Source organism: Bufo bufo, chromosome 1 (genome assembly GCF_905171765.1).
Source record: "Bufo bufo chromosome 1, aBufBuf1.1, whole genome shotgun sequence".
NCBI classification, from domain to species: Eukaryota; Metazoa; Chordata; class Amphibia; order Anura; family Bufonidae; genus Bufo; species Bufo bufo.
The window spans coordinates 543,079,325-543,091,571 of NC_053389.1; the positions used below are offsets into that span (position 1 = coordinate 543,079,325).

General features: G+C 48.5%; 1 protein-coding gene across 1 annotated transcript in view; it reads left to right on the forward strand.

The window, feature by feature from the left end:
* The first annotated feature begins 4,549 nt into the window (after positions 1 to 4,549).
* The window catches only part of CERK (ceramide kinase), a 147,846-nt gene continuing 140,148 nt past the window's right edge, over positions 4,550 to 12,247 (forward strand). Inside the window, exon 1 of the mRNA XM_040412243.1 lies at positions 4,550 to 4,826. Coding sequence (XP_040268177.1) covers positions 4,673 to 4,826 — 154 coding nt within the window. The 5' untranslated portion in view covers positions 4,550 to 4,672. The remainder of the gene's footprint in view (positions 4,827 to 12,247) is intronic.

A 12,247-nucleotide genomic window follows, 5' to 3' on the forward strand; every position in this document is an offset into this window, starting at 1 on the left:
TACGTGATCAATGAGTCACGGAGGTGCAGCTGTAAGCCCACCCATTCAGCTCTGATTGACATGCCTCCAGCTTGGCCACGCATGAGATTTTGGATGACTATAATCCCCCTCATCCACAGGAATGTACCCATGTACTGCGGTACACAGGTGTATTCTTTAGGATGAGGGGAATTATAGTCATATTTAATATAAACGCTGCTGAGGGACTGTACCGTAATTGGTGTTTAATGGTAAGTGTTTATATTAAATGTGACAATAGCCACCTCATCCTTAAAGAGGACCTTTCACTAGAATAAAACCTCTAAACTAACTATACAGACATGGAGAGCGGCGCCCAGGGATCCCCCTGCACTTACTTATACCTGGGCGCCGCTCCGTTCTCCCGGTATAGCCTCCGGTATCTTCATAGTTAGGCTCCACCCAGGGGAACCTGCCGGCGTCTCATTCTCCCATGCTGTAGCGCTGGCCAATCGCAGCGCTCAGCTCATAGCCTGAGAGAAAAAAAAGCCTCTCAGGCTATGAGCTGAGCGCTGCGATTGGCCAGCGCTACAGCATGGGAGAATGAGACGCCGGCAGGTTCCCCTGGGTGGAGCCTAACTATGAAGATACCGGAGCCTATACCGGGCGAACGGAGCGGCGCCCAGGTATAACAGTAAGTGCAGGGGGATCCCTGGGCGCCGCTCTACATGTCTGTATAGTTAGTTTAGAGGTTTTATTCTGGTGAAAGGTCCTCTTTAAGGATGCATTCATGTACTGCAGTGGCGGGATGCATTCTTTAGGATGCGGGGCGGTATAGTCTCACAACATAACAGTGTGTCAACCATAGATCCCCCCATAATAGTGTGTCATCCACAGATCCCCATAACAGTGTGAAATATTCTGTTATTTTATTACATTTTTAGCATACCTTTTGGCTCAAAATATATATTTTTTTATTTTTCTCCTCTAAAATCTAGGTGTGTCTTAACATCAGGTGCGTCTTATAACTTTACTTTAACTATAACTTTACTTTACTTTTTATAAAGCTAATTTCTTCAAAATGGCTATGGTTAGAAACAAGCCACAATTAGGGATGGGAACAGTACAATGAGAGAAGCTGCAACATGTGAGAGTTAAACAGCGTAAGGCCTCCTGCACACGGCCGTTTTTTTTTCCCGTTTACTGGCCGATTTTTGCGGTCCGTATACGGAATCATTCATTTCAATGGTTCCGCAAAAAAAACGGAATGTACTCTGTATGCATTCTGTTTCCGTATTTCCGTTCCGGTTTAACATAGAACATGTCCTATTATTGCTCGCAAATCACGTTCCGTGGCTCCATTCAAGTCAATGGGTCCGCAAAAAAAACGGAAGACATACGGATGCATTTCCGTATACGGAACCATTCATTTCAATGGTTCCGCAAAAAAAACGGAATGTACTCCGTATGCATTCTGTTTCCGTATTTCCGTTCCGTTTTAACATAGAACATGTCCTATTATTGCCCGCAAATCACGTTCCGTGGCTCCATTCAAGTCAATGGGTCCGCAAAAAAAAAAACGGAACACATACGGAAATGCATCCGTTTCCGTTCCGTTTTTTGCTGAACCATCTATTGAAAATGTTATGCCCAGCCCAATTTTATCTTTGTAATTACTGTATACTGTATATGCCATACGGAAAAACGGAACGGAAAAACGGAAACAAAAAACGGAACAACAGATCCATGAAAAACAGACCGCAAAACACTGAAAAAGCCATACGGTTGTGTGCAATAAGCCTTAGGCCTAGTTTCCGTTTCCGTTCCATTTTTCCGTATGGCATATACAGTATACAGTAATTACATAGAAAAAATTGGGCTGGGCATAACATTTTCAATAGATGGTTCAGCAAAAACGGAACATTTCCGTATGTGTTCCGTGCGGAACCATTGACTTTAATGGAGCCACGGAACGTGATTTGCGGCCAAATATAGGACATGTGCTATCTTTCAACGGAACGGAAAAACTGAAACGGAATGCATACGGAACATTTGCATCTCTCAGGGGACATCAGGGCTGGCCTTAGGCTACTTTCACACCTGCGTTCAGGTGTCCGCTCGTGAGCTCCGTTTGAAGGGGCTCACGAGCGGTCCTGAACGCAGCCGTCCAGCCCTGATGCATTCTCAATGGAGGCGGATCCACTGAGAATGCATCAGTCTGCCAGCGCTCAGCCTCCGCTCCGCTCCGTGAGCGGACACCTGAACGCTGCTTGCAGCGTTCGGGTGTCCGCCTGGCCGTGCGGAGGCGAGCGGATCCGTCCAGACTTACAATGTAAGTCAATGGGGACGGATCCGTTTGAAGATGACACAGTATGGCTCAATTTTCAAACGGATCCGTCCCCCATTGACTTTCAATGTAAAGTCAAAACGGATCCGTTTGCATTATCATGAACAGTTCATGGTTATGCAAACGGATCCGTTCTGAACGGATGCAAGCGTTTGCATTATAGGAGCGGATCCGTCTGTGCAGACACCAGACGGATCCGCACCTAACGCAGGTGTGAAAGTAGCCTTAGGTGTTCAGGCACCCTGTGCGAGCTAATCTTGTGGCGCTCCCCCCCCCCCCCCACCCTGTTTCACCTAAACATACACAAAGAGGAAAATAATCTTTGTAACAGACAGTTTCTCAGACAGTGACAGTGCCACTTTAATAGTATAATCCACAAAGTCAGTTTATGTATTGTAGAAACAAGAGCAATGTTGTCAGTACACTATATTTAACCATTTTACAACACTAAGCATGTATAGCCTCTCTCTCATTTCTTCAACCCACGTCTTTGTTTGGCCCCCTCTAGACAATTTCAGGCACACAATATGCCGCCTTCACCCCCTTCACCAAAACCCTTGGCCACTTCTTCAATAAAACCCCTTCATCAGACCCTGGCCACCCTTCATCAGATACTGCCTCTTTTCATCAGACCCTGTCCCCTTCATGAATCCCCAGGCTGCACCCCTTCATCAACCCTTTGCACCCCTTACTCAGACCCCTGCTCCCCTTAATCATACCCTGTCACCCAGACCCAGTCGCCTGCCCCCCTTAATCGTATCCAGTGTCACCCAGACCCAGTCACCTGCCCCCCTTAATCGTATCCAGTGTCACCCAGAGCCAGTCCCCTGCCCCCTTCATCATACCCTGTCACCCTTACCCAGTCCCCTGCCCTTCTTAATCATACCCAGTGTCACCCATAGCCAGTCTCCTGCCCCCCTTAATCATACCCTGTCACCTTTGCCCAGTCCCCTGCCCCCCTTAATCTTACCCAGTATCACCACAGAGCCAGTCCCCTGCACCCCTTAATCATACCCTGTCACCCTTACCCAGTCCCCTGCCCCCCTTAATCATACCCAGTGTCTGTCACCCACCTTATATGGGTATGATTAAGGGGGCAGGGGACTGGATAAGGGTGACACTGGGTATGATTAAGGGGCAGGGGACTGGCTTTGGTTGACACTGGGTATGATTAAGGGGGGCAGGGGAGTGGCTCTGGGTGACACTGGGTATAACATACCCAGTGTCAACCAAAGCCAGTCCCCTGCCCCTTAATCATACCCAGGTTCACCCTTAGGCCTTATACAGTCCCCTGCCCCCTTAATCATACCGCAGTATATGTCACCCTTATCCAGTAGTCCCCTGCCCGGCTGCCCCCCTTAATTAGACCCAGCCCCCAGGCCCCATTTAATGAAAGTCTTGAAATTTGGTTTAAAAAAAAATAAAGAACAGCCAGGTAGGTACTCACTGACACTGTCTTCTGCGACTGCTTCCTCCCCCCTGTCTGCAGAGGCGCACCGCCGGTCCGGCCGCAATCACACATTGAGCGGCGGATCCTTCCGCGGTTAGTCTCTGTGAAGGCGCAGGCCGCAGCACTTGGACGCTGCGCCTGCGCCCCTAAGCTCCTCCTCCGCGCTCCGGAACCAGCGGCTCAGCCTCAGATCGCCACTCGCCAGGCCCAGGCTTGCCTAGTCGCCTCGCCGCTAACACAATCTCGGGTCGGGCCGGCCGGCTGCTGTAGCCTGTAGAGAATGACCAACTGCGAGCTGTGTCGGCCGCCGGGCGCCCCTGTTGCCATGGCGCCTTGTGCGGCTGCACAGCTCGCACACACCAAAGGCCGGCCCTGGGGGACATAGTATATGTTCAGGGTTTCCAATCGTCCAAAAATTCCTGGACAGTCCGTAAAAATAGGCAACTTTTGTCTGTGATTATTTTTTTTTGAGGCTGATGGTACCTGACTAGATTATTTTGGTGGTAATTCTCATCATTTTACAGTCACAGTAAATTCTGGCGATGAGTTTGAGCTATAGCCATGTATTACTTATAATCTTTATCATTCATTATGGTTTTCCAATTTGTCTGTCTGTGATAAGTTGGCAGCCCTGTATGTGTATACCACAGACACCACAGGACCATGGTCTGTGCGCAGTGCCAGCTGTACCGCTGCGCCCTCACGTCTCCCTCTCCCTCCCCGCCGCTCTCTCTGTTTGTCAGTTCTATAGCTCCTCCCACACGCTCTCATTTGCATACGTCTTGACGCGGGGGGCGGGGCTAGAGAGGCTCCCGGAGCAGACAATGGAAGTCCCGGACCGCTAGCTGGGGAAGTGTCCATGTGATCGGTGCGGGTGGCCGGCGGGGACTCCCGCGGGTTATGTCAGTGTGTACATCATGGAGCCCGTGCAGCAGCAGTCCTCGCCCCCAGTGCTGTGCTCCGTTGTGTCCGTGAAAAGTCACAGCTGCGAGGTGACCCTGGACCCCGGCCGGGCGCTGCTGTCCTGGAGAGAAGTGAGGCCCCGGCTGGGAAGGGGCAGCAGCCGAGCGGGTGAGTGCCAGTCAGCTGCTATTATATATAGGCAGTGCATGGTGGGCATAGCAGACCTCCCATGCCCTGGTGGTGGGCCCTGTGTGCCAACTGCTGCCCACATCCAGGCCACATGTGTGGCATGGTTCTGCTTCTGTGGACAGGTTGCTAGAACTTCCTGTACTTTCTGTTCAGAGATAATAGAGGAAGTGCAGTACCATGTTGTCCAAGGTCCAAGGAGGATGAGAGTACTCCAGAAGTACTCCAGGAGGTCGGCCATATGGCTGTTATTTTGCTTCTGGTTGCAGGTCATAAAGCATCGTTGGCGGTATGACTACCCAGTATCGGGCTGGTAGTCGGTTGTAAATGGTTAATAACCGCGTCGTGTGCCTCCTGTGGTACCCTTATTATGTCATGTAACTTCCATGTGGTTTGTGAGCCGAGAGGATCTCGGGGTATCCCCCCCGCCACTATGAGGGTATGTTTGCAGTCGTGTTTTCTATGTCAAGTTTGGCGCAAATTCTGTCCCCAAAAAAGTGTTGAAGACGCTTGCCGTTCATCTCCATTGAACTAAATGGGAAGCCGTTTGTTAACTCAAATGACTTTTTATTTCTGTTTGTGGTCTTAAAAATGATGCTGTGGAAGAAGTGACGAGGCCTGTCAGTGTTTTGTCCTACGTTCACGGTATCCGGAATAGCCGGATAATGCCGCCAATAACCAGATCCCGATTGACTACAGCGGTTGGACAGCGCTACAGCCAGGGAGAAGGAGACGCCCACAGAGAAAGAAGTCTCCTCCCCATTGCTCTGATGCTCAGTATTAGCATACTGAGTGCGAAATCTGGGCTCAGGCTAGGGCTACAGGACGACATGTGTCACGAGACAATAAGTCGCACGACACATAGGGCACAACTACACTGCTACATGTGTCGCGCAAACTTTTTTATAATGATGGTCTATGGTGTCGCACTGCAACATGTGGTGACTGCGACGCGACAGTCGCAGAAAAATCCATCTTGAATGGATTTTTTGCAACTGTCGTCTCGCAGTCGCAGCATGTCATATGTCGCAGTGTGACACCACAGCCTATTATAAAAATTGTTGAGACAAAATGTTGCATGACACGTGTCATCTTGTAGCCCTAGCATTAAAGGGGCAGGGCGCTGTGGAGGTCACCATTAAAGGGGCAGGGCGCTGTGGAGGTCACTGTTAAAGGGGCAGGGCGCTGTGGAGGTCACTGTTAAAGGGGCAGGGCGCTGTGGAGGTCACTGTTAAAGGGGCAGGGCGCTGTGGAGGTCACTGTTAAAGGGGCAGGGCGCTGTGGAGGTCACTGTTAAAGGGGCAGGGCGCTGTGGAGGTCACTGTTAAAGGGGCGGGCGCTGTGGAGGTCACTGTTAAAGGGGCAGGCGCTGTGGAGGTCACTGTTAAAGGGGCAGGCGCTGTGGAGGTCACTGTTAAAGGGGCAGGGCGCTGTGGAGGTCACTGTTAAAGGGGCAGGGCGCTGTGGAGGTCACTGTTAAAGGGGCAGGGCGCTGTGGAGGTCACTGTTAAAGGGGCGGGCGCTGTGGAGGTCACTGTTAAAGGGGCAGGCGCTGTGGAGGTCACTGTTAAAGGGGCAGGGCGCTGTGGAGGTCACTGTTAAAGGGGCAGGGCGCTGTGGAGGTCACTGTTAAAGGGGCAGGGCGCTGTGGAGGTCACTGTTAAAGGGGCGGGCGCTGTGGAGGTCACTGTTAAAGGGGCAGGCGCTGTGGAGGTCACTGTTAAAGGGGCGGGCGCTGTGGAGGTCACTGTTAAAGGGGCAGGGCGCTGTGGAGGTCACTGTTAAAGGGGCAGGGCGCTGTGGAGGTCACTGTTAAAGGGGCAGGGCGCTGTGGAGGTCGCTGTTAAGGCAGCAGGGTACTGTGAGGTCAGTGGTAAGGCAGCAGGGTACTGTGAGGTCAGTGGTAAGGCAGTGGGCTACTGTGGAGGTCACGGTTAGGGGATGGGCCCCTGAGGAGGCCACTGTCAAGGGAGTGGGCTGCTGTGAAGGTCCCATGTTAAAGTGGCGAGGCACTGTTGGAGGGGGGTCAGTGTTAAGGGGCAGGGTGCTGTAGAGGTCACTGTTATGGGGGATACTGTCGATATCTTTTAACGACACACACAAACATTAGATGAAATATACCCGAGCAAAGCTGGGTCCTTCTGCTAGTATATATATGTGAGTGTGTATGTCTATATAATCTCTACACACACAAAGTTTTTTATGTAACTTTAAATGGGTATTCCATCTCGTAGCAGCCCTTCAAGGCAGAGAAGGGAATAACTTGAGAAAGTGGCAGCCAGGGGTAGACGGGGTCCTGAAATTGGCTGAGCAGATTGCGCTGTGAATGGGAGCTGTGCAGACAGCAGAGTGCTGCCGCCTCAGATGTTTCCGTAATTGCAGCCACCCCCAGCCGGTGCTTACTCAGGTTATTCTCACCTCGCCCACTAAAAGCTGAGATGGCAATAATCTTTTAAAATTCTATTGATGGATTGAAAACTATGGATTTTTACAAAAACAGATGCCACTTGGTATTGGAATGTATTGTACATGAGGTCCCAGCACTAACTGTGCGTGTGGGAAAGCCCTTTAAATAGGAACATAGGAATTTTACCAGAGACTGCAAACTATTATGGCAGTCTATGGTGTCATTGAAGTTCATCTCTCTTTTGGGGGACTACAAATAAGGTTTTATCACGGTTATAAAAAAAAGTAAAAAGATTCAGATCACTCCCTCACTTTCTCTATTTTAGGAAGTAAAAATAAATGCTATCGCCATATCTGCAAATGCCCTAACTATTGGGCCTCATGCACACGATCGTTGTGTGTTTTGTGGTCCGCAAAACACGGATGGCGTCCGTGTGCGTTCCACAATTTGCGGAGCGTCACGGACAGCCATTAATATAACTGCCTATTCTTGTCTGCAAAACGGACAAGCATAAGACAGGTTATATTTTTTTGCGGACCACGGAACAGAGCAACGGAGACGGACAGCACACGGAGTACTGTCCGCATCTTTTGCGGCCCCATTGAAGTGAATGGGTCCACATCCAAGCCGCAAAAACAACGGCCGTGTGCATGTAGCCTTAAAATGAGATTTTCTTTATCTAGTATGGTGAACGCCGTAACTGAAGAAAAAAGTCAAGATGCCTAAATCAACATTTTTCATCCCTCCCAAAAACAAATGACTAAAAAGTGATCAGTGGTCATAGATACCCCCAAATGGTATTAATGCCAACTGCAGATCACCCGGCAAAAGAAAGGAAGAGACCTGCGGCTCCTTAGATGCACATGTAAAGAACTGGGTGTCAGAATGTGAAAATACATTTTTCCCCTCAAGTTTATATTTAAAAAGTGTCAAAAACAAAATAAACTTGGTATCGCTGTAATCATATGGTGTCACTTTTACCTACCAGTCAACAGGGTAAATATGAAACCTGTAACACAAGTTCCACCCCATTAATATTTTTTTTTCCAGCTTTTCAGTACATTGTATGGAATATTAAATGGTGGCATTAGAAAGTTCAACTTGATCTTAAAGAACTGTGTGAACGGAATAGTAAAAAAGTTCTTAGAAGGCTCTTTCACATTATATACACTGCTTATGAGTGGTTACGGCCACCGCTGCACCGTGCATATGCGCGATCCCTACCAGCGCTGTATCCTATAGTGTGCAAGAACGGCCACCACTGCTGGATTGCTGGGTGGTCGTAACCCCTGGATATGAGCAGTGTGTAATGTGATTGAAGTTGAACAATGAATTAAGCCAGCAAAGGAAGTAATATGGACCATCACAGTATAGTAGTAGGTGCTTGGTTTTAAAGGGGTTATCTAAGATGCGGCAGAAGGAGTCCGGGACTCTGCGGCCCAGCATATTTACTATAATTTATACCAGAAAACTGGCATAAACCATAGTGGAAATCTCCGTCAGCGCTAAAGTGCTAGCGAGAGATTCAGACTCGCTCATGCACTGCAGGTTCTAATCCAAGCCTGGAATCACGTGCTTCCAAAAGTGGCGGCTGCGTGGGATTGCGGCCACGTCTCGGGTAACCCCTTTAACTTTGTCTGCGTGATAAATGCCATTTGCTGGAGTGAGAGGAGCGGTTGATTTATTATGAGGAATCCCTCAATAGATTGCCCTACATAGCGGTAGACAATAGGGATGTAGGACCTGACTGGTTAGTGTAGAAGGGCAGGGGCTCGGCACTTATAACTAATGCTCACACAGCGAGCTCTTGGTTATATAACCTTATGTTTACATGAACTTCAGATTCAGCTCCCATTACGTCAGAGCCGCTGACTGAACGTATGTAATGTGATATCTTCTTGTGCCTCTCCCATCTGCTTAATACGAAGAGAAATATCTCACAGTTTTTCCTTATATACCCATGCTGTTTTTTCCTAGTGTTAGCTTTCGCTTTACCTTTGAGCACAATTTTCTATATCAATATAATCTGTGTGAAAAGTTGAGTAACTCTGTAAAGATATTGGATTACATTTCTCGTGCTGGCCATACGGTTCCAACAGCAGTTCAGCCATTAGCTGCTTCGATCACCCCATGGACTTGCACTTTTGGTTTGGTGAGGAGAGGGGAGTACATCTTTGAAAAGTCCACGGGTGGTGGCTTATCTCAGCTGGAAATAAAGGATTTGGCGTTTTGAAGTCTAACAACCTTGCTCTTTTTTGCTCAACTTGTTCTGTTGTAGGAGAATCAGGAGGCCACCATACACATTAGATGGTCGTCCAACTGTGCTTGTGGCTGACCGTACACTCTACATTATTCTAGTCCAGTGTTCCTCACCTCTGGTCCTCAGGATTTCCTTAGTATTCAGCAGGTGATAGGATTTATGTCAATACATCAGGACTTAACACAGGTGTTCATTCTGTGGGATATTCTTAAATCATGACCGGCAGGTGGACCCTGAGGACTGGAGGAACACTGTTCTAGTCCATCAGATTACTGCACAGGGCAAAACCTCTCAGAATGCAAATCACCGTGCTGGGGGATTTTTATCTCAGACCTGCAGATATGTGAATGGTGCAGAAACGACCCTGTTCAAATGTGAATATACAGGGTGGGCCATTTATATGGATACACCTTAATAAAATGGGAATGGTTGGTGATATTAACTTCCTGTTTGTGGCACATTAGTATATGTGAGGGGGGAAGCTTTTCAAGATGGGTGGTGACCATGGCGGCCATTTTAAAGTCGGCCATTTTGAATCCAACTTTTGTTTTTTCAATAGGAAGAGGGTCATGTGACACATGAAACTTATTGGGAATTTCACAAGAAAAACAATGGTGTGCTTGGTTTTAACGTAACTTTATTCTTTCATGAGTTATTTACAAGTTTCTGACCACTTATAAAATGTGTTTAATGTGCTGCCCATTGTGTTGGATTGTCAATGCAACCCTCTTCTCCCACTCTTCACACTGATAGCAACACCGCAGAAGAAATGCTAGCACAGGCTTCCAGTATCCGTAGTTTCAGGTGCTGCACATCTCGTATCTTCACAGCATAGACGATTGCCTTCAGATGATACGAGATGTGCAGCACCTGAAACTATGGATACTGGAAGCCTGTGCTAGCATTTCTTCTGCGGTGTTGCTATCAGTGTGTGAAGAGTGGGAGAAGAGAGTTGCATTGACAATCCAACACAATGGGCAGCACATTGAACACATTTTATAATGTGGTCATAAACTTGTAAATAACTCATGAAAGAATAAAGTTACGTTAAAACCAAGCAAACCATTGTTTTTCTTGTGAAATTCCCAATAAGTTTGATGTGTCACAGGACCCTCTTCCTATTGAAAAAACAAAAGTTGGATTCAAAATGTCCGACTTCAAAATGGCCGCCATGGTCACCACCCATCTTGAAAAGTTTCCCCCTTCACATATACTAATGTGCCACAAACAGGAAGTTAATATCACCAACCATTCCCATTTTATTAAGGTGTATCCATATAAATGGCCCACCCTGTACTTTAAACTAAGGTAATCTGTCACCAGGAAATTCACTGTTGAACCAAGCATATTGCCTCGTAGGTCTGGCAGAAGGACCTAGCTTTGCACGGTTTTATTTCATCTATTTAATTTAATGTTTGTGTGTGTCGTTAAGATATCAACAGTATCCACTATAACTGACATCTACAGTACCCCACTCCTTTAACAGTAACATCCACAGCGCGCTCCCCTTTAACAGTGACCTCCACAGTGGCCGCCCCTTTATTGGTGACCTCCACAGTACCCCGTCTCGTTAACAGTGATTTCCATAATAAGGCCTCTTTCACACTTGCGTTGTCCGGATCCGTCGTGTACTCCATTTGCCGGAAGTGCCCTCCGGATCCGTAACACCGCAAGTGAACTGAAAGCATTTGAAGACTGATCCGTCTTCAAAATGCGTTCAGTGTTACTATGGCAGCCAGGACGCTATTAAAGTCCTGTTTGCCATGGTAAAGTGTAGCTGGGGAGCAGTATACTTACCGTCCGTGCGGCTCCCGGGGCGCTCCAGAATGAAGTCAGAGCGCCCCATGCGCATGGATGACGTGATCCATGCGATCACGTCATCCATGCGCGTGGGGCGCCCTGACGTCACTCTGAAGTGCCCCGGGAGCCGCACTGACGGTAAGTATACTGCTCCCCCGCTCCCCACTACACTTTACCATGGCAAACAGGACTTTGGTTACCATGGCTGCCAGGACACTATTCAGAAAAGCTAAACGTCTGATCCGGTAATGCGCCGAAACGACGTTTAGCTTAAGGCCGGATTCGGATTAATGCCTTTCAATGGGCATTAATTCCGGATCCGGCTTTGCGGCAAGTGTTCAGGATTTTTGACCGGAGCAAAAAGCGCAGCATGCTGCGGTATTTTCTCCGGCCAAAAAACGTTCCGTTCCAGAACTGAAGACATCCTGATGCATCCTGAACGGATTTCTCTCCATTCAGAATGCATGGGGATAGTCCTGATCAGGATTCTTCCGGCATAGAGCCCCGACGACGGAACTCTATGCCGGAACAGAACAACGCAAGTGTGAAAGAGCCCTAACTCGCCCCCTTAACAGTGACCTCCACAGAGCTCCTTTCTCTTAAAATGTGACCTCCTCAATACGCCACCCCCTTAACAGTGACCTCGACAGCACCCCGCCCCATGACACTGACCATAGCAGACCACCCCCTTAACTGTTACCTCCACTGTTCCCTGACCCCTTAACAGAGACCTTCACAGCATCTCACCCCCTTAACAGTGACCTCCACAGCAGCCCACCCCTTTATTAGTGACCTCCACAGTGCCCCATCTCCTTAACAGTGATTTCCACAACACCCTGCCCCCTTAACAGTGGCCTCTACAGCAATCTGCCCCTTAACACTGACCTCCATAGCGGACCATTCCCTTAACTGTGACCTCCACAGCAGCCTGCCCCT